The 20,747-nt window shown below is 51.8% G+C and overlaps 1 protein-coding gene across 1 annotated transcript in view; it reads left to right on the top strand.

Moving 5' to 3' along the window:
- Positions 1-19,606, top strand: part of LOC102943619 (ovotransferrin) — a 66,085-nt gene extending 46,479 nt beyond the window's left edge. The window contains exons 23-25 of the mRNA XM_007056961.4: positions 3,861-3,997; positions 5,388-5,442; positions 15,666-19,606. Coding sequence (XP_007057023.3) covers positions 3,861-3,997; positions 5,388-5,442; positions 15,666-15,882 — 409 coding nt within the window. The 3' untranslated portion in view covers positions 15,883-19,606. The remainder of the gene's footprint in view (positions 1-3,860; positions 3,998-5,387; positions 5,443-15,665) is intronic.
- Positions 19,607-20,747: the final 1,141 nt, after the last annotated feature.

The raw sequence follows: 20,747 nt of genomic DNA, 5'->3' as shown, positions 1-20,747 counted from the left end.
TGTAACTATGCAAAGTGTGGGCCATAAATGGTGGTTTGGAATCTTGATGGCTCCCATTAACAAGGACAATTGGTTGTAAATGGCTCTGTTTACTTATAAGCCTTCCTGTGTTCCTGTGAGTCAGGTCGGGAAGAATGAAGGCTTGGGGACCCACAGGACATGTGACCATGTCACCTGGTACTGGAATCCATCTTAAATCTGGTGCTTTTCCATTTAGAATGAGGGATGGGAACTCAGAGAGAGACTAAGGGCATGGCCACACTTGCAGATGTAGAGCGCTTTGAGTTAAACCCGCCTTTGGAGCGCGCAGTAGGGCAAGTGCTGCAGTCTGTCCACACTGACAGGAACAAGTGCACTGGCGTGGCCACATTTGCAGCACTTGCAGCGGCATTGGGAGCGGTGCATTATGGGCAGCTATCCCACAGAGCACCTCTTCCCATTCTGGCGCTGTGGCTTGTGGGAAGGGGGCGGGGTATTCTGGGTCCTGTCCCAATGCCCCGTGATGCATCGGTTCGCATCCCAGCAATCCCTGTGCTTCCATCCATATTTGGCACAGTCTGTCAACATTTTTTGTACTGCGTGCTCTGTCTTCCCTTTCAGTCTGCGGGAATGGAGTCCGAACTGCTGAGGAGTATGCTGACGAGTCTCGCCAGCACGTCACATTTGGCAGTCAAGTTATTCCTTATGATCCAAAGTGACAGCGAGGGTTCTGATGATGATATTGACTCGAGTAACGCATATGACATGAGTTTGCTTGTGGCATTCACGGACATGCTCACCACCGTGGAATGCCGCTTTTGGGCTCGGGACACAAGCACTGAGTGGTGGGATCACATCGTCATGCAAGTCTGGGATGACGAGCAGTGGCTGCAGAACTTTCGGATGAGAAAAGCCACTTCCATGGGACTATGAGAGGAGCTCGCCCCCACCTGCAGCGCAAAGACACGAGATTGAGAGCTGCCCTGACTGTGGAGAAGTGGGTGGCTATTGCAGTCTGGAAGCTGGGAACTCCAGACAGCTATCAATAGGTCGCTAACCAGTTTGGAGTGAGGAAGTCGACCGTTGGAATCGTGTTGATGGAAGTTTGCAGGACCATGAATCTCATCCTGCTCAGAAGAACCGTGACTCCGGGTAACGTGCATGACATTGTGGATGGCTTTGCACAAATGGGTTTTCCTAACTGCGGAGGGGTGATAGATGGGACGCATATTCCAATTCTGGCACCAGCCCACCGAGCCTCTAAGTACATTAATCTGAAGGAGTATTTCTTGATGGTTCTCCAGGCGCTTGTGGATCACCGTGGGCATTTCATTGACATTAACTCAGGCTGGTCCAGAAAGGTGCATGATGCACGCATCTTTTGGAACACTGGCCCGTTCAGGAAGCTGCAAGCCGGAACTTTTTTCCCAGACCAGAAGATTACCATAGGGGAAGTGGAAATACCCATTGTGATCCTTGGATACCCCTCTTACCCTTTAATGCTGTGGCTCATTAAACCCTACAAAGGGAGCCTTGACAGCAGCAAGGAGCGGCTCAACAACAGGCTGAGCCAGTGCAGAATGACTGTGGAGTGTGCTTTTGGCCGTTCAAAGGGCCGCTGGCGCTCTCTGTACGGGAAGCTGGACCTGGCTGGTAACAGCATCTCTGCAGTTATATCCGCGTGCTGTACCATCCATACCATTTGTGAAGGGAAGGGTGAACGATTCACTCAGGTATGGAACTCGGCGTTTCAACACCTGGAGGCTGAATTTGAACAGCCAGAGAGCAGAGCTATTAGAGGGGCCCAGCGTGGGGCTGCAAGAATTAGGGATGCCTTGAGGGAGCAATTTGAGGCTGAAAGCCACCAGTAATGTCTGGTGCCCTGCATGGGAGTGAAGTGCAGTGGTTCCAATGTTAGTAGGAATCTGCGTTTGCTAAGCTGACTTGCAGTGCCTGTTTCTTTCCTGGGCTAAGGTATCTTTTACTTTATGTAATAATAAAGAATTTTTTCAAAGCCAGAAAATCCGTTTATTGAAAAGAAAATTCATTTATTGAAAAGAAACACAACTGCTTGGGAAACAGGGCAAGGGGGTGGGGTGGGGAACGTACAATCACAGATTTGCGTATGTCCTGTTATCATACTCAGCCTTCCTGTCTGGAGTGCTGTGCAATGAGTGCTGCACTTCAGGATGGCTGTACTGCATGGTAATGGGGGTTGAGTGCAGTGGGTAAGGGTCATAGTTTTCAGGGCTAGGTGGTGAAACTACAGGTGTTGGAGGTAGCTGGTGGCGGTAAGAACCCAGATGTTGGGGCAAGTGGGTTGGAGGTGACATGGGGGCACAAGGGAAAGAGTTTTGGGACAAGGGCTGCAGGGGGGATCGGGCATGCTAATTATGCAAAATGTAGGCCATTAATGGTGATTTAGAATCTTGATGGCTCCCATTAACTAGGACAATTAGTTGTAAACAGCTCTGTTTACTTGTAAGCCTTTCTGTGAGTCAGGCCAGGAAGAATAGAGGCTTGGGGACTCACAGGACATGTGACCATGTCATCTGGTATTAGAATCCATCTTAAATCTGGTGCTTTTCCATTTAGAAGGAGGGATGGGAACTTGGAGAGACAAAGGATTCCCGTCTTGTGCCAAAGCTATAAAAGGGGGTGGAATAGAACAAAGGGGGCTGCCAAGAACTGTACCAGGGAAAGGATTGGGCCCAGACTAGGAAGGAGTCAAGTCTGTAAAAGAAGCTTATTGGAACATCTCTAAGGGTAAGATTTTATCTGTAATCAGTTGCCTAATGTATTAGGCTTAGACTTGTGTGTGTGTGTTTTTATTTTGCTTGGTAACTTACTTTGTTCTGTCTGTTATTACTTGAAACCACTTAAATCCTACTTTTTATACTTAATAAAATCACTTTTGGTTTTTAATTAACCCAGAGTAAGTGATTAATACTTGGGGGAGCAAACAGCTGTGCATATCTCTCTATCAGTGTTATAGAGGCCTGACAATTTGAGTTTACCCTTTATAAGCTTTATACAGAGTAAAACGGATTTATTTGGGGCTTGGATGCCATTGGGTGCTGGAGATAGGTAACTTGCTGAGCAGTTTTTGGTGAAAGTCTGCAGCTTTGGAGGCGTGGACCAGACCTGGGTCTGTGTTGCAACAGACTAGTGTGTCTGGCTCAACAAGACAGGGTTCTGGAGTCCCAAGCTGACAGGGAAAACAGGCTCAGAGGTAGTTTCAGCACATCAGGTAACAGACCCAAGTGGGTCTCTGTGACCAAACCCATCACAGTACGGTGCTGCAGGTCAGGACTAGAGCTGGGCGCAACTTTTTGATGGAAATTTTTCTGGCAAAAATTGCAGATTCAGCAGCCCCGGGGTGCAGTGACAGTCTGGGTCCAATGCATCGAATTGTTTCAATCGGGAGGTGGGGGATCTAAATGAAATGATGTGATTTGAACAAAACAAACTCTTCTGGTTTTGTTCCAGTTTGCAGTTTTCTTTCACTTTATGTTTAGAACCTCCATAATATGAACTGAGCCAGCTGAGAGGCTTTGTTCCAGCTGAAATGATTTTTTTTTTTTTTTTTTTTTTTTTTTAATTTTCCTGCATTGCCAGTGAACAGAAAAGTCCGTTGATCACCCAGCCCTGGTCAGGGCTCGAGTGAATTGACAGAACTGCGTGGGAAGGCTTGGCCTGTGCTGGCCCCTTCCTTCTTCAGGAGCACTGTGAACGACTCCAAAATAAAAGCGTGCTGAGTGATCATGTGACAATCCACTGGGGGAAAACCCCCCTGGGGATGAGGACTTGGGGTGTGGGCTGCATGGCAGTCTGAGCCTGCCAGCCACATGGCTATGTTGTGTTCACTCCCTTTTGCACAGAGCAATCGTGTTTGTCGTGGACAGCGTAGCGTTCCAGCGGGAGGTGAAGGATGTGGCAGAGTTCCTGTACCAGGTCCTGACTGACTGCACCGTGCTGAAAAACGCTCTGCCACTGGTGATAGCCTGCAACAAGCAAGGTACTGTTCATTGATTGGGAAACTACAGCCCGTGGGGGCTGGACGTTGAATAGGCCAGGTCTTTCTGGGTTAGCTCACAGAGTCTGCGGTGTTCTGCAACCTCTTTTCTTGGCTGACATGGGAGTTGGCAAAAAGAGGTTAGGGGACCTGTCAAAGGACGACTGGCTCTTTAAGTGTGACTGGGTCCACTGCCCCTGCTGCCCAGTTGAGCTAAGAGAAGGCACCTGGGCCTTGTAAAGGGGGAAATAGCAGCAGATGGGTTGGCAGGTGCCTGCAGACAGTGCAGGGAGTAAGAAGGCTCCTGAGTTAGAACAGAAGACTTGTGGAAAAGGCCAAACTCCAGGCAAGAGGTGCTGGGAGAGCAGGAAGACAGACCCTCAGGGAGGGGAGGCTGGGCCCAACTTTGGACTAGGGCAAAGGCTGTGTAAGTTTGAGTTCTTTATTGAAAGACCTTTGTGCCGGACTTAATAAATTGGAACCTAGGACAGGAATGTTTTGAATATCTGGCTTGTGTGGATGTTTTAAGGAGCCTTGAGTGAAGGGGAAACTAAGGCAGGCCTCAGTGGGAGCGCAAAAGGGCAGGCATGCCCTTTGACAGGACCACATACAAAAACCTGGTGTGTCCTGTCCAAGTCTGGGCCCCACCAAAGTAAGGGGTGAAACTAATTCCAGAGTCAAAGAACTCTAGGCAAGAACGCTACCACCAGCCCTGCTTCTCCAGGTTATGTAGGGGCTCTGGTGCTTCGATGATCCCAGCTGCACACGAGTTACCCGGGGAGAGGCAGCTTATTAGTGAGCCATTGAGGTAGAGAAGATAATTTTCCAAAGGTGAACAGAGTGCACCCTGCAGAGTTGTCTTCCTGAATCTGCAATCAGCATAATACAATAGCCCCGAGAACAGGGTCAGCTGCCTGTGTGCATTTTGCAGTGTTGCCTCTGAAACCGAGAAGCAATTTGAATGTCAGCATTAGCTATGCTGCAAAGTTATGTCTCCAATAGACAGACGCCTGCAGCACACTGACAGCTCAGGCAATGTGAAGTCAGTGTAATTTAATATCAAAATAACACAAGGGAATCTGTCCTGGCTGTGGTGTTCACTTTCATATGTAATTCAAACAAACACTTCCATTCTGTAATCTACCTGAGGCAGCTGCAGAATTCCCAGTTTGCCACACTGGACTGCCACAGAAAGTAGGGGGTCTTGCTGTTGACTGTAACTCCAGCCAGCCTTAATTCACATGGGGCCCTGGTTGAAATACCAGGTGATAGTATTATAGCGATGGGGTCTCGTCACTGAGCGTTCATCCCCACACGGAGCCCACTTTTCCATGTCTTGGAAAAAAAATGATGATGATCCAAGTGTAATTTTTTTAAACCACTTTTTTTCTAGATATCACAATGGCAAAATCGGCCAAGCTTATTCAGCAGCAGCTGGAGAAAGAACTGTAAGTGTGGAGTGGATTTTGTTAGACATCTCAGTGCCCCTCTCCCTATTTTACCCTCACTGATCTCCTCTCTTGTCAAGCAAAAGTCCCCTTTTGTGCATGTGTGTGGCCATTTCACAGTGAAGAAAGGAGCCAATACATAAGCTAGTAAAATCACAGCAGCCCTGTCAGGTGGGGATTTTCTGAAGGAAAACACTGATGTAAAAAGTGGGCGTTCACCCAGGCTCCTAATCTACTGGGGAGGGAATGTTGGACCTTAACTACATGGCAGGAGCAGTGACAGAGCTCTCTTGTGTTCCAGCGGGTTATGTGTTCACAACACGCTGCAGAGTTCACTTACAAGGAAGGTGATTGTATTATCCAATTCTGCCCTTTAAGTGTTTAAAAAAAATAGAAAGTGGGAGGGCAGAGGAGAGGGAACCTCTCTCTACTTGTCTATGACCACATTCAGATTAAAGTGATGAGGATTTAATCAATCATGGAGTCATCAGCTCATTAGCCCTTCCTGGGACAGTCAGTGTGGCACCTGGATTTCTAGGAGAAATGAAAATCGGAACCTATTCGATACAGTCAGTCTTACTCCCCATGATTGTAACCAGACTGAGTCTGCTCTGGTCGGCCCATTAAATCACTTCTGCACTTTGTCCAGTAGATGGCGGTGGTGTTATTTAAATGGAGCCTGTTCCAGCCTGAATGCATGCCCCTCCCTTTCATAAACAGAATTAGATCCGCATTATGGAGCTCAGAGGGGAAAGAGGCTGAAGGGTAATTTTCTGCTGTTCCGATGTTAGGTGTTTGCAAGTTGTTTGTGTCCTGAGACTGGGTTTCTGCTTAGAACTCACTGGCTAGCGTGCCAGCACTGAACAGGGCCTTGCGATTCCCATGGTGTTTGCCTCCTGCTATACAGTCCCCTCAAAACACTACACTGGCTCTTCTTGGCATGGCAGGTTCTTTTCCAGCCAAGCCTGACCAGCAACGCATCCGCTGTGTTGTCCATAAAACGAGGTCTCTGCTGCGTTGGTGGGTTCAAATAACAAAAGCTGCTAGGCTTGGCTGAGAGAGAGAGGACTTGGGCAAGTAGTATAAGGCATACTTGGGCAAGTAGTATAAGGCAGTATAAGCACAGGCATAAGAAGGGCTGTGGATTTGTAACAATAATGGAATGAAATGATTCAACAGTCTCATCCTGCCGGCTTTTCTAGATGCCCAGAGGCCTCAGTTACTATTTGCATCAGAGCCCGGCTTGGGCCTGACAGTCTTAACTCCCTTAGGACCAGCTCTGCTCTCCTCTTCAGCCTTTCAGAGGCAACTCAAGCACACGGTGTAGGCTTTCTTGGAGCGCTTCCCTCCCACCTGTCCCCCTTTCTGTTAACTTCAGGCCCCCTGGTGTGGCAGAGGAAGGAGAAGGGGGATAAACAAAATCAAAGGCTAACAAGGAGGGTTCCCCTCACTCCAGGGCAGTGCGGAGAGACGGGGGACTGTGATTAAGGGGGAGAAACAGGGCAACAGAAATCTCTGACACATTGCTTTCATTCATGTGTGTGTCCCCTAGAGCAGTGGTTCTCAAAGCCGGTCCGCCGCTTGTGCGGGGAAAGCCCCTGGTGCGCTGGATCAGTTTGTTTACCTGCCGTGTCCGCAGGTTCAGCCCATTGCGGCTCCCACTGGCCACGGTTCACCGCTCCAGGCCAATGGGGGCTGCGGGAAGCAGCGCGGGCCGGTGAAGGGGCTTGGAATATTTTGGGGAAACAGGAACTCCAAGTGGTCCTTTTCCTGAATCTTTGTCTAACTCACTTGGTGGTGGCAGCAGTACTCATTCAAGGACAAGGAAGGATTTGTGCCTTGGGGAAGTTTTTAACCTAAGCTGGTAGAAATAAGCTTAGGAGGTCTTTCATGCGGGTCTCCACATCTATACCCCAGAGTTCAGAGTGGGGAGGGAACCCTGACACTGGTCTAGCTGCTTTTGTAATGTGGAATTCTGTATGGTTTGATGTATGCTAGGTCAGGTTTCCCCTCTAATTTGAGCTCTATGATGGGATATCCTAACCATAAACGTTCAGTTTGTCCCTGTATTAGCCAGGACTCCTCGTGCCCACTCTTTCCAGATGGCGTTCTGCACCTTTATTGCTTTTCATTAATTTTCCAAGCAGTGCAGATTGTTGGGAGGGAATGTCCTTGAAATTTTTCACTTTCGCTTGCAAACTGTTACCCGATTTCTGAAGTCTCGCCTCCCTTAGGAAGTGAGCATAAGCATCTTCCCGCGGATAGAGTCTAGGGCCAGGAGTTGGGCGACGGAGGGTTTTCTTCTCAGCTCTGCCACTGACCCATACTCTATGGTCTTGGGCAAGTCACTTACCCTTTCTGTGTCAGTTTTTCCTCTGCAGAATGTAGAATACCTTGTGCTCTGCAGGTGACAAGTGCAGTGTAGGTGCTAAGTAATGTTCTCTACTGACACATTTGGTTTCCGTCGATGATAGAATAATGTGGCAACTGTCCAGTTTAGAATTAATCGACTCCATTGTTGGTCTGAGTTTTCTTCTGCTTCAGAAGTGTCTGCAGGTGGAGATCCCAGTATGCATGGGCAGGTATACCTCGGGGACCAGACCACAGTGCCTCACGAAATCTTGGCTGGCTGCTCCAAGTTCCCTCATTTTGCTTTAAACCATAGCACCTAGCATCCCCAATGAGGTAAAGCCCTGTTCTTTTGCAAGTGATTGCTCATGTGTATTCCACAATAGGTGTTTTTGCTCATCACGTGCACCGGTGCCGGAAGTATTTCCCCTAGCAGCACCCATAGGGGGGGAGCGCCCCCTGCGACCCCTGGAGTGGCGCCTGCCTGGTGTGGTATGTGGGGAGCTGCCCACTCCCCCTACCCTCAGTTCCTTCTTGCCACCAGTGAAGGTGCGTTGGAACTGCTCTGCTCCAGCTTTGCTGTAGCTCGTCCCCAGAACCGTTCGTTCGTTCGTTCGTTCGTACCTGTAGGTAGTTAGCTGTTTCGTTAGTCAGTGATCCCAGGCCGGGGCATGCCCCGCGCCCCGGGGTTTAAGTCATGCGGCTCTTGTAGGCGTTCTGTGCCAAGAAGTGACCCTCATGCAGAATGTTTGTGCTGTTTGGGAGTTACCCATATCAGCAAAAGGTGCAAGATTTGCAAGTCGTTTAAGCCTCGGACCAAAAGAGAAAGGGACATTAGGCTCCGGGCCATCCTGATGGATGCTGACCCTGACTCGGGCACACTGCTCCGAACCGGTACCCGGCACCGCAGCGTCAGTACGTGGCGACCCTCCGGTTCCATCAACCAGTTGGCACCGCTCCCCATCCAGAAAGTCTCCCTCTTCACAGTGGCACTGAGGGAAGTCTGGGACAGAAGCTAGGCCCATGTTGGGCAGTCCTCGATCCCCACTGGGCCCCAGGCCTCCGACTCATGTTGAGCGGACTAGCCCGGCCCCTTCGGAACAGGCCTTTCTGGATGTCCGGAGGCCGTCCACACCTGAAACCCTCCAGGCGGCCCGGGACGTTATGTCCATGCTGGTGCCCGGAGCGCCGCCGATGTCGGCCCCATGCTCCAGAGGCAAGCCGCCGCTGGAATCTCCACAGTCATCTCCAGCCCAGTCTCGGTCGAGGGAACATTCCCGACACCGTTCCCTGCCCAACAACCGTTCGGGGCAGAGTCCATGTGGATCGTCCTTGACACCGACCAGGCTGTCTGGCTGGGTTCTGTCCGGCCAGGACTCTCGGCACCACTCATCCTCAAGGAGCGAATATCGACGGGACCGCATCAGGCATCACCAACGGCCCTCGTCTCGGAGGGGGTACTGCAGTCGGTCACGGCATGGTCGTCGACGCCGTTCCCACTCGGACTCCAGCTCCAAGTCTCTGCCAAGACATTGCAGTCCCAGGCGTCGATCGCTGGCGTCTCGCTGTCGTGGGTCTGCCCGTTGAGGAGCAGCTGTTACCATTGGTACCGGTCCTCCACATTGAGATCGTGGTCCCGTGGCTGACGTAGATCTCGGCACCGCCACTCCTCCCAGTCCAGAGACAGCAGCAGATCTTACCCCAGCCTGGCCTCCATTCGTAGCCGTCCTTCGATGAGCTAGGCCAGTCAACCTGAACAGCCGGCCCTGCCGGTGCCACAGCAGGTGCAGTGGCACCGAGCATCGCGGCTGGCCCTATGGTACCAGTAGGCACCGTGACCTCCCGCGCAGCCCCCAGTGGGAGCTCGCTCAGTGGCCGGAGCTTCGGAAACACAGTCGGCCTCCCTCTCCAGACGCCCCGAGAAAGGAGTCGGTGGGACGTACGTCCTCGGAACCATGCCCGGAGTCCAACCAGGTGGTGGACCCGCCAGTGCCGGCCGATTACCCAGAGCACCGCACTGGCCTTTTCACCCGCTTCCCCCCCCCCCGAAGGAGGCAATTGCGGCCCTGCCCCCTCCGCCCCACAGGAGGACTTCAGGGTCCATCAGGAACTCTTAAAGAGGGTGGCAGCAAGCCTCCACCTCCAGGCAGAGGGAGAAGGAGGAGCCCTCTGACTCCCTGTGCAATATGCTGTCCCTGTTGGCACCGGGTAGGGTGGCCTTGCCCCTCCATGAAGGGGTGGCTAAGATTTCAAATGCCCTGTGGCAAACACCGGCCTCGTTGGCCCCCATCTCTAAGTTGCAGAATGCAAGTACTTTATACCCACTAAGGGGCATGAGTACTTGTATACCCACCCGGCGCCCAACTCCCTGGTGGTCGAGTTGGTCAACCACAGGGAACGGTAGAGTCAGCCCACCCGGACCCCAAAGAACAAAGACTCTCGGAGACTGGACTCTTTCGGAAGGAAAATTTATTAGTCTTTGAGCTTCCAGTCACGAGTGGCAAACCATCAGGCTCTCCTGGGCCGGTACAAATTCAGTCTGTGGGGCTCCCTGCCCAAGTTTGAGGACTCCCTCCAGGAGCACAATAAGGAGTTCAAGGCGCTAGTGGAGGAAGGGGCAGCGGCTGCTTGGGTGTCCTTGCAGGCAGCCTTGGATGCTGTGGACACAGCCGAATGATCCATGGCCTCCGCAGTGTCCATGAGACAGGCGTCATGGCTCCTGCTCTCTGGGCTGTCCAGCAAGGCACGGTCTTCCACGCGGGATCTCCCATTTGACTGGAAAGCTCTGTTTGCGGAGGAAATGGACGCAAGGCTGCATGGCGTGAAAGACTCCTGCACTACCCTACAGACTCTGGGCCTCTATGTCCCGGCTCCGGCAAAACCTAAGTTCAAGCCGCAGTGGACTCCCGCCCAGGCCGCCCTCCCGTAGTATGAGGCTGCCCATAAGAAGCACCGGGACTATAAGAGATGCCTTCAGAGGCAGTCTCGGCCTGCCCCCCAGCCTGGGTCCTCCAAGGGCAAGCAGGCAGGGAAAAGGCATTTTTGACGGGATGCTCGGGGGCACCCCGCCAGTCCTTATCAGGGATCCACCCCAAATAAAGCTCCCCTTCTCCAACCGATTGTGTGCTTTCCTCCCAGAAAGGTCGCAGCTAACCTTGGACCGATGGGTCCTCAACACCATCTCCCTGGGTTAGACCCTCCAGTTTACTTCCTCCCCGCCCAACCACCCCCATCCCTCTTGGGGGACCCCTCGCACGAAGCTCTGCTCGAGCAGGAGGTGGGGCGGCTCCTAGGACTAGGAGCGATAGAGGCGGTGCCTGAGGAGTTCATGGGCAAGAGGTATTACTCCCGTTATTCCTTATTCCGAAGGCCAAAGGGGGCTCAGGCCCATCCTGGACCTGCGAGGTCTGAACCACTACATGGTGAAACTCAAGTTCCGTATGGTCTCCCTGGCCGCCTCCCTGGATCCCGGGGACTGGTACACTGCCCTCGATCTACAGGACGCGTACTTCCACATCCACATATTCAAGGGGCACAGGCGCTTCCTCCGTTTCATGGTGGAACAGAATCACTACCAATTCACGGTCCTCCCGTTTGGTCTGTCCACTGCCCCCAGGGCGTTTACAAAATGTTTGTCGGTGGTAGCAGCCTACCTCAGACGGCGGGGGGTCCAGATATTTCCCTATTTGGACGATTGGCTTGTCAAAGGCACCTTCCTGTCACAGGTGAGGGATCACATGGCGTTCCTCCTGCCCACGTGCACTGCCTTGGGCCTGTTGATAAACAACACCAAGTCCACGTTAGTTCTGGTCCAACGCATAGAGTTTATCAGGCACTCCTGGACGCAGCGTTGGCCAGGGCCTCTCTCCTGCCAGACAGATTTGAGACCCTGAAAGGTCTCATCAACTCGGTCACAAGGTTCCTGGTGACGACAGCCAGGGTTTGCCTGCAGCTCTTGGGTCACATGTCAGCATGCACGCACGTGGTCCGTCATGCCAGACTCAGGATGAGGCCCATCCAGCTCTGGTTGGCCTTGAAGTTCTCCCAGGCTACTGACAGGATGGACAAGGTCCTCACCTTGCCAGACTCTGATCACCTCCCTACGGTGGTGATCTGCCCCAAACAACATGCTCCAAGCGGTCCTGTTCAGGGACAGGGCCCCGTCGTTGGAGCTGGTGTCCAATGCGTCAGACCGGGGTTGGAGGGCCCATGTGGGGAACTTTCAGACCGAATGCCTGTGGTCGGCTCAAGATCTGACCCTACATATAAACGTCGAGGAGCTCAGGGCACTACGGCTGGCATGCAAGGCCTTCCGCTCGCACCTGGAGGTCAAGATAAGGTCCTCACAGACAGCACGGCCTCGATGTTCTATATCAACAGGCGAGGCGGGGCCCGATCCTCTGCCACGAAGACCTCAAGCTGAGGGACTTCTGTGTAGCCCACGACATCCACCTGAAGGTCTTTCACCTACCAGGCGCCCAGAACAAGAGGGCGAATCGCTTGAGCAGGGACTTTTCCTCTCAACACAAGTGGTCCCTCCACCCGGAAATGGCTCACTGGCTCTGCCAAAGGTGGGGAACTCCCCAGGTGGACCTATTTGTGACTCGGCAGAACCAGTGATGCCCCCAGTTCTGCTCCAGGGGGGGTCTGGGGAGGGGCGCTATCTCCAATGCCTTTATACTGTCCTGGTCAGGCTGGCTTCTCTGCACCTTTTCCCCCATTCCCTCCAATCAGCAGAGTCCTGGAGAAGATAAAGACGGACGAGGCCCGGGTCCTTCTGATTGCCCTGGCGTGACCGAGGCAGCATTGGTATGGGACCCTCAAGGGCGGTAGCTCCGCTGTGGCCGTTGCCGCTTGCCTGCTCTCTCAGGACCAGGGCTGCCTCCTCCATCCCAACCTAGCGGCTCTTCACCTCATGGCTGTGGCTGCTCACTGGTTAGGTGGAGAGGAAAGGTCGTGCTCAGAACAGGTTCAGCGCGTCCTCCTCGAAAGTAGACAGCTCTCCTCGCCACACTTATTTGGCGAAGTAGTCCCGGTTTTCTAGGTGGGTGGCAGACCAGGGTGCCTCCCCTGTGGCCACCCCGATTACCTTCTCCTCCTGAGGGCCCAGGGCCTGGTGCCCTCATCAGTCAAGGTGCACCTGGCAGCCATATCGGCCTTCTATTCGCCGGTGCAAGGGCACACGGTATTTTCCCATGCTATGACTGGCCGGTTCCTTAAGGGTTTGGACTGTCTTTTTCCATATTCTAGACCACCCCCAGTCCCACAGTGAGACCTAAACCTGGCATTGGCTCGTCTCACGGGGGCCCCCATTTGGCCATATGATCCTGGTCTCACCTCTCATGGAAGGTGGCCTTCCTGGTTGCAATCATGTCGGTCAGGCGAGTCTCGGAGCTCAGGGCCCTGACCTCCAAGCCGCCGTACACAGTCTTCTATGAGGACAAGGTCCAGCTCCGCCCACACCCTGCGTTCCTCCTGAAGGTGGTCTCCACCTACCACATGGGTCAGGACATTTTTTACCCATCCTCTGCCCCAAGCCTCACACGTCCAGTGAGGAGCGCCATCTCCACACACTCGGTGTGCGGTGGGCTCTGGCTTTCTACCTCGAGTGGACCAAGTCATTCAGAAGGTTCTCGCAACTGTTCGTCGCCTTGGCCGAGTGCGCGAAGGGCCAGCCGATTTCCACTCAATGGCTTTCCAATTGGATCACTTCGTGCATCCGTTCCTGTTATGAGCTGGCGGGTGTCCCCCCCCGCCACCCATTGTGAGGGCACACTTGACTCGGGCGCAGGCCTCGTCGGCTGCCTTCGTGGCCCACATCCCCATCTAGGACATTTGTAGGGCCGCCACGTGGTCTTCGGTTCACACGTTTACCTCGCACTATGCTATCATCCCCCAAACCAGGGATGATGCCGGGTTTGGCAGGGCTGTCCTCCGTCCTGGGAACTTGTGAACGCCTACCCACCTCCAACAGATATAGCTTGGAATCCCCTATTATTGAATACACATGAGCAATCACTCGAAGAAAAGACAATTACCTTTTCCATAACTGGTGTTCTTCGAGATGTTGCTCATGTCTATTCCACATCCCACCCTCCTTCACCTCTGTCAGAGTTGTCTGGCAAGAAGGAACTGAGGGTGGGGGGAGCGGGCAGCTCCCCTTATACTGCGCCAGACAGGCACCACTCCAGGGGTTGTGGGAGGCGCTCCCCCCCCTACAGGTACTGCTAGAGGGAAAACTTCCGGCACCGGTGCACGTGGCGAGCACGCACACCTATTGTGGAATAGACATGAGCAACACATCTCGAAGAACACCAGTTACGGAAAAGGTCTTTTGTGCCAGGTGCTGTACCCGCATGAAGCAAGAGACAGTCCCTGCTCCAAAGAGATTATAGTCTAAGTAGGCAATGCAGGCACACAAGGTCAGAGGGAAGAAGGATTGTCCTCTCCGTGTTACAGGTGGGGAACTGAGGCATGGGGTGGTTAAGTGACTAGCCCAAGGTCACCCAGGCAGACTGTGTCAGAGCCAGGAACAACATCCTCCAGCCCTTAGCTCATCCATTTTTTTACAGTGTTGCTGCAGTAATTTTTCAGAGTCCCGGATATCCAGCATGTCAAGCTGTGTGGTAGTGGTGCTCTGCTCTGTTTTGGCCAGGTGCACCGTCTTTCTGCCCTACTCTGGTGTCATCTTTGCATTTCTCTCTCTGTCCATCCTTCCCCTCTCTCCAGCTTTTCATGTAAGTTTGGATTTTATTTTTTTTTTAGCGCTGGAATTAAATCCAGCACCATCTGCAGAACTCACTAGGTTCCTTATTTGCATTAGATTAGCATATTTTTGCTGAGGAATGATCAGACCTCTGAATGGCTGACTCTAATCCACATCTGAATAAGGGCAGGGGTAACTCCACTCCCCTAATTATCCTTGGTAATCTTCTTAGTTAGTATCAGGCTCTGCTCTTGGCAGGCTAATTGCATTGCTGGATAACGAGATTTGTGTTATACGGGGCTGGCAGCGGGGCTTTTTAAAGCGATATCACCTCTCCTGGCAGAAGGATGGGGAAGTGCACTGAAGCATGGAGCAAGGCTAGTGAGGATATCATGGCCTCCCAGGAGAAGGTGCTTTAGAAGGTGTTGGCAGTTTCTGGAGTCGGAACGGGCAGCTGGCGTGTGAATGGCCTACTGTTCATTAGTATGTGCTGCCTGAAAGATCACTTTCCCCGACTTTGTCACTGGTTTTAAAAGGAACCATAATGTTCATGCAATGTGATAGTCGTGCGAAGGGAATCAGTCCACACGGCGGGTATGGCAAGCTCCCCAGCAGTGCTCCTCCATGAAATCTCCACGCTGCTTTGGAGGGATCCCCTCTGCCAATCAATGGGCAGGCCATTTCTCAGGCCTCTTCAGGCCAGCTAGGAACTAGCTAGAGCCCAAAAGTTCATTGCACTCGCTGAACAGCCATTAAACGGGACCTTTTGGTCCCTGCCAGCCTAGGCTGGAGGTTAGCCAGTAGCATCAGCTTAAAAGCTCCATGTCCCATTTTCACACCCCTGTAGACCCCCAGTGCCCTGAAGAGACTATTCTGTGGCATGAGCATCATAACAGGTGGGCAGAATAGCTGGATGCTAGACACACACTCTCCCTGCCTACCTGCTCCTTTTGACTTCTTGTTAAACCCATGCACATGTGGGGGTTTTCTTGTTCACCAGACTAGCTGGTAGCTCAGTACTAAATGCACCACTCCCCAAGCGGCAGTGTTGGGTGAGGAAGGTTTGTCAGCGCTGGTGTTTACTGTTCCACTGGTAGACCCGTTGCATGAAGGAGGCTCGGTCTCTCCCCAGTTTATAATGTTTTCTATTTTCTCTCCTGCAAAACAGCAACACCTTGCGAGTGACTCGCTCAGCTGCCCCCAGCACCTTGGACGGCTCAACCTCCAGTGGGACTGCTCAGCTGGGGAAGAAGGGCAAGGAGTTTGACTTCTCACAGCTGCCCATGAAGGTGGAGCTGGTGGAATGCAGCGCCAGGGGCAGCAAGGCAGAGGAAGGCAGTGCTGACATCGATGACTTGGAGAAATGGCTGGCCAGGATTGCCTGAAAGCAGAGGGGGTTAGGGGTGGACGCAGAAACTAGCAAAGGGGAAACTAATGGTAAAGGCACTTAGCATCTGATAGGAAAGTACCGATGGGAAGGGGTGGGGCCCAAAATGTAATCTTGTTGTGGAAAGAACTTCAGGCATGCGCTGGCAGTAAATCCACTGTTACCTGCACTGGGCTGGGTTTTAATCAACCTATGAACATATTTGCCACTGTGATTTCAGTCAGTTGCAGTCCTTCCTATTCCTATCCCATGCTCCCCTTCTGGGAGGCTGCCCCTAGTGCTTGAGCTGCAGAGAGTTTAGAGTGGGGTTTCGGTTGGGGTAAGGAGCCTCTGGTTGTCCCAGGCAGCCTCCAAACAGATGGGAAGGTTATGTTTGGATAGCAGAAATTATTTCAAGATTGGACTGTGCAGCTTCTCCTGCTTTACCTTGGCATCTCGGCCCTCGTGCCTATGGTCGTTACTAACCTCCCTACTCATGGCATCTGATTTCTTCTCCCATTCCTGTCCTCTGTGATTCCGGCACAGTGAGTTTGTGATCTTTGTGCTGCCACAGCTAAAATGCCCAATTGCACATGCTACTGGGAAATCCCTGCCTGCTACGGAATGTACTAAAGCTGCTTTCATGGGTGTTGGCCAGCATCCCGCTATTTCCCCCCTTCCCACCTCCTTTTCAAAAGGAACACACAGCCAGATTGTCAGATGTGCTCAGCACCCCTGTAAGCACCGATATGGAAGTGACCAGATTGTCAGACATGCATAGTAGGTGCTGGAGGGTGCTGAGCACTTCTCATGATCTGGCCACTTTCATCTGGATGCCTAAGTGGGTGCTGAACTCTTGGAAAATCTGGCCCGGATAGTAAAGGTGGTTGATGATCATTGTGTAAATGGGGGCTGCTGTTCTGTTTGGCTCTGGCCCAGTCTTTGGTGCTGATTCACTTCTGCAGAGTGCACAGTGCTAAGAAAACTCATGCGTTCCTGTACATGACTTCTCAGTGGTGTACCGTTCTATAATGTGATCTTCATAAATGCACACAATAGTATTTGTAACACAAATGGTCGGTCGAGGTTAAACTTCTGGGAGGCCTGTATGCCTGGGTCTGAATATAACCCAGTTCTCCTTCCCCCGTGGGGCTCCAGCCTGAGTGCTGGATTCAGCTCTCTTCACGTAGACATGCCCCAGTTTCGGCTCCGTTTTTTCTTGAGACAGAACAGCAGCTTGCTGGTGCTCAGGTTGTGCTCTGGAGCCACCTGTGCCTTTAGCATCAGGAGTGCAGCACCCATACTGAGGGAACGGAAACCAGAGCAATTGGAGGTGAACCTGACTAGCTAGATGGTGTGTCTCATATAGAGCCTTGGCTGCCTATCTTATGTGATGGTGCTAATCTCCTGATGAAATCCTGGCTCCTTTTGAAGTCAGTGGGAGCATTGCCATTGACTTCATTGGCCAGGAGTTCACCCTTGATCTTTAACTGGGGCAGGGTCTAGAATTGCAGCAGTCTCGCACAACAAATATGTATTAAAACCCCATTCAGGTGCGTGTTTCGCCTGTGTTTTTGTCTCCCAGTCTTTCGGTTAGGCCCTCTTCTTGCAAACATGCCCGAGTGGGCTCACTCAGTTCAGCACATTAGTAAGAGGTTTGAAGAACAGAACTGTCCCTATGTGGGATCTACATGCGCCTCTGACTCAGTGATGTCGTAAGCAGAGTTTGACATCAGGATTGTCCTAGAATGAATTATGTTGTCACTTCAGTTGGACAAGGCCATAAAAAGAGAGGTAGGGGTTGACTTTTAAAGGCGTTTTTTCTTGTTTACACATAGACAGTGATTGTCATAGGAGCCAGGAATAGCTGCACAGAGGGCCTAAGAAGATCAGTTTACTGACCTGAGTGGGAGCAGTCATTCCAGTTTAGGTGTTTCTGATGAAGGTTCTTGATGACAAAGGGGAAAGCATTGAAAGTTTCCCAGTACTTGTTACATGTTTGTCCCCTGTAATGTTTAAAGCCAAGGGATCTGTTGTGGTTCCCAGATGCGGTGCCCTGTTGTGTGTTACATGTATTATGCTTAATTTTGCGAAGGAACAATTCTGTAGCAGTCTGCTTCTTCCTGCGGATGTACTCAGACCATTGGGGTCTGGTCCAGGACCTGTCGGAGTCTTACTTTAGCACATGTTGGATCTGGTCTAAGAGCTCTTTCCAAAGGTGGAAAGAGTGAACTGGCTGACCTTGGGAGTGATTCCGCAAACAAGCCAGCAGGGTGGTAGCAGCAGAAGGGGATGGGGGAGGAAGTGGTGGTTTTAATGGGCTGGCTGAGGAGATAACACATCCTCTTGGTGACCTTTTCCAACAGTTTCCTTCACTCCCAGTGGGGGCTCTGGCAGTGAGCATTGTCTGTCTGTGCCTCCAGTGGAGTCTTCCAGCGGAGCTCACTGGGGGAATCCTTTGTAATGCTGGACTGTTGATCCTGCCTCTGCTTCCTTAATAGGAATCTTCTCTGCAAAGAGGTGTTCACTGACCGGAGGCCACCTGCTGCTTTTTTATCTCCCAGGCAATAAGCTTGTGGTCTGCTGATTTATTTCCTCCACACTGTATCTGCTGAAGAGAGCAGCTGCTGGTACCCAGGAAATGCCGTTGCTGCGTTTTGTTTTTTTTTGTGGCCGGATTTGGCATTATCTATAACCCAGCCGCTCTCTTGGTCTAGAGGGTGGGAGGGAGGTGGTGTCTGGTCCTCTTCTTGGCTATGTTGGTAAGAATTCAGTATTTGAACTTTGCTCCTGGTAAATCTTGTTCCCTCCCCTCCTTTCAGCCTGATGTTCTCTGTGGGCCCCTTCTTGCCATGTCAAGCAATATACCACAGCATATCTTCTATCAAAGGTTACGTTCTGTATCCACATATTCTTCTCTCTGACATCTGTACTCTCTGCTCTCCTTAGCACTAATGGGTGTATAAAGCTATGCAGCAAGAGCAGATCGACTTGTGCTACTCCCATCAATTGGAGCAAGGTGTTTGTTTGCAAACAGCATCTTTTCTTGAAGAGAAGTGAATGTCTGAGCTGGGCTTTGCATCCAAAACTGCCAAACCTGCGGGACTAGAGGAATCCTCTCTTAAAACTGTGTGACCAGCCCTGTTCACTGCAGCAGCAGTTGGGAGGATTAAATATACTGCTAACACTTGGTGTAAGTGGAGGAGTGAGGGGGTGGCATGCTGAACTACCCCTCCTTTGCTTCCCCCTCCACCCTCCCGAGCCCAAACACCCCCTACCCCTTCCCACGGCTCCCTCTTTGAGTTGGGAATGCTAAGACAGTATACTTTCCAATGCCTCTTTGGGAGACAGGTCCTTCCCAGGTTGCTCTGATTTTAAAACCTGTCCCTGGGCCTAGAGAGAAGCGAAGCTGGATGCTCATGTCACAAGCCCAAAGGCTCACAAAAGATTTTTGTGTTAAGTATGTTGTGCTCTTCAATTTCCAAGCATAAACTTTTCAGCAGCAGAATGTTGCTAGAGGTACTGGTCACCAGTCACATTTTGAATTTAGTTAGCTAGGGCAAGGGTCTGATTGGTCAGTCTGTACCTGCAATGCTGAAGCAAGGAATGAAGAACTTATGCTTTTTTTCCCCTTTGCTACTAGCAGCCTTCCTCTTGGGAAGCCCCAGGACCTAGGAGCCTGTGTTTGCTTTTAAATTTATTCTCGGTAAATGTGGTCACTTAAATAAAGAAGTTTGGCTCTATGTTGTCAGTCCTCATTCAGTGCTGGAAGCAGCCATCTGTTGCTGTCCTTTCCTGGCTTCTCTTGTCACCAGGCCCACTAACTGTGCTAAGCCAGGCAGAATGTGGCAGCTCCGTATTAATAGGGCCCTAAATAGCCCTTGAGCCAGGGGCATTTCTCTGAATGTTGGTTATTGGAAGGGTTGTTGCCCTCACAACAAATTTCACAAGATTTGTTCTGGCTCAGTGTTGTGAAACTAGGGCAAACCTGGCTTCTATTGATTGAGCTGAATTCAGTAAGAAATCAACTTACGCTAAATCATTAAGTGAGGCTTAAATCAAATTCGGTGTGTGTCCATGCACTTCATGTCCATCCGTCCACTGCTTAACTGGCATTATTAAACTGCTTTTGGTCACACCAGTTTAACTTCCCTATAGATATAGCCTTGCTTGTGTCTCTGAGCCCTGGTGCCTTAGCAGTGGCCTTACAGCTGCGTCTGTGCCGTGGCACACCCTAGCCCCATGACTTTGTTCCACTGAACCAGCACAGGGAACCTGCTGTTGCTGCTCAGTTTCCTGTCGTGTCCTGCAGAGAGACACCTGCCCTGCCTCCTGCTGGTCTGGGAGTAGAGATGTTCCTTAGCTTGGTGCCCGCCATAGGCCCTTCCACCCATAAGGCTAGTGCGCCGCTCTGTGATCACAGGCAGGAGGGACTGGGGGGGTGCTGCTTCAGTAAAGATAAGCAAGCTCCTGCCCTTCTCTCCCCAACTGCAGCCTCACTTTGGCTCCCTTCAAATCAGCTGCACTTAGTACACATTTAAGGCAAACTTTCCCTGGGCATCCTAAGGTTGGGACTCTTCAGTTTCTGTCAGTGTGGCCGTACTTCCATGAGTGGCCTGCTTAATTAAAGCAGGGGCTATGGCAGACTTCTCCTGTGGCTGCTAATTGGTCTCTTCCTCCTCCACAGTGCATTACTTTGCTAAGTCTGTGGTGCAGGGAGGAGCTGGTTCTGGAAGAGGGACAGCCCAGCAGCCAGGCAGCGGTTTAACATCATCACGTGTTCCCCTGCATCAGGCTGGAGAAAGTTCTCCTTTCCCCGGGGGTGAGGTATGGGGAAAGTCTCCTCTGGCCTGCCAGGAGTGAAGGGGCATAGGGTGTATCAGT

Source organism: Chelonia mydas, chromosome 9 (assembly GCF_015237465.2).
Source record: "Chelonia mydas isolate rCheMyd1 chromosome 9, rCheMyd1.pri.v2, whole genome shotgun sequence".
Taxonomy (NCBI): domain Eukaryota; kingdom Metazoa; phylum Chordata; order Testudines; family Cheloniidae; genus Chelonia; species Chelonia mydas.
This window is presented reverse-complemented; position numbering and strand designations above follow the sequence as displayed.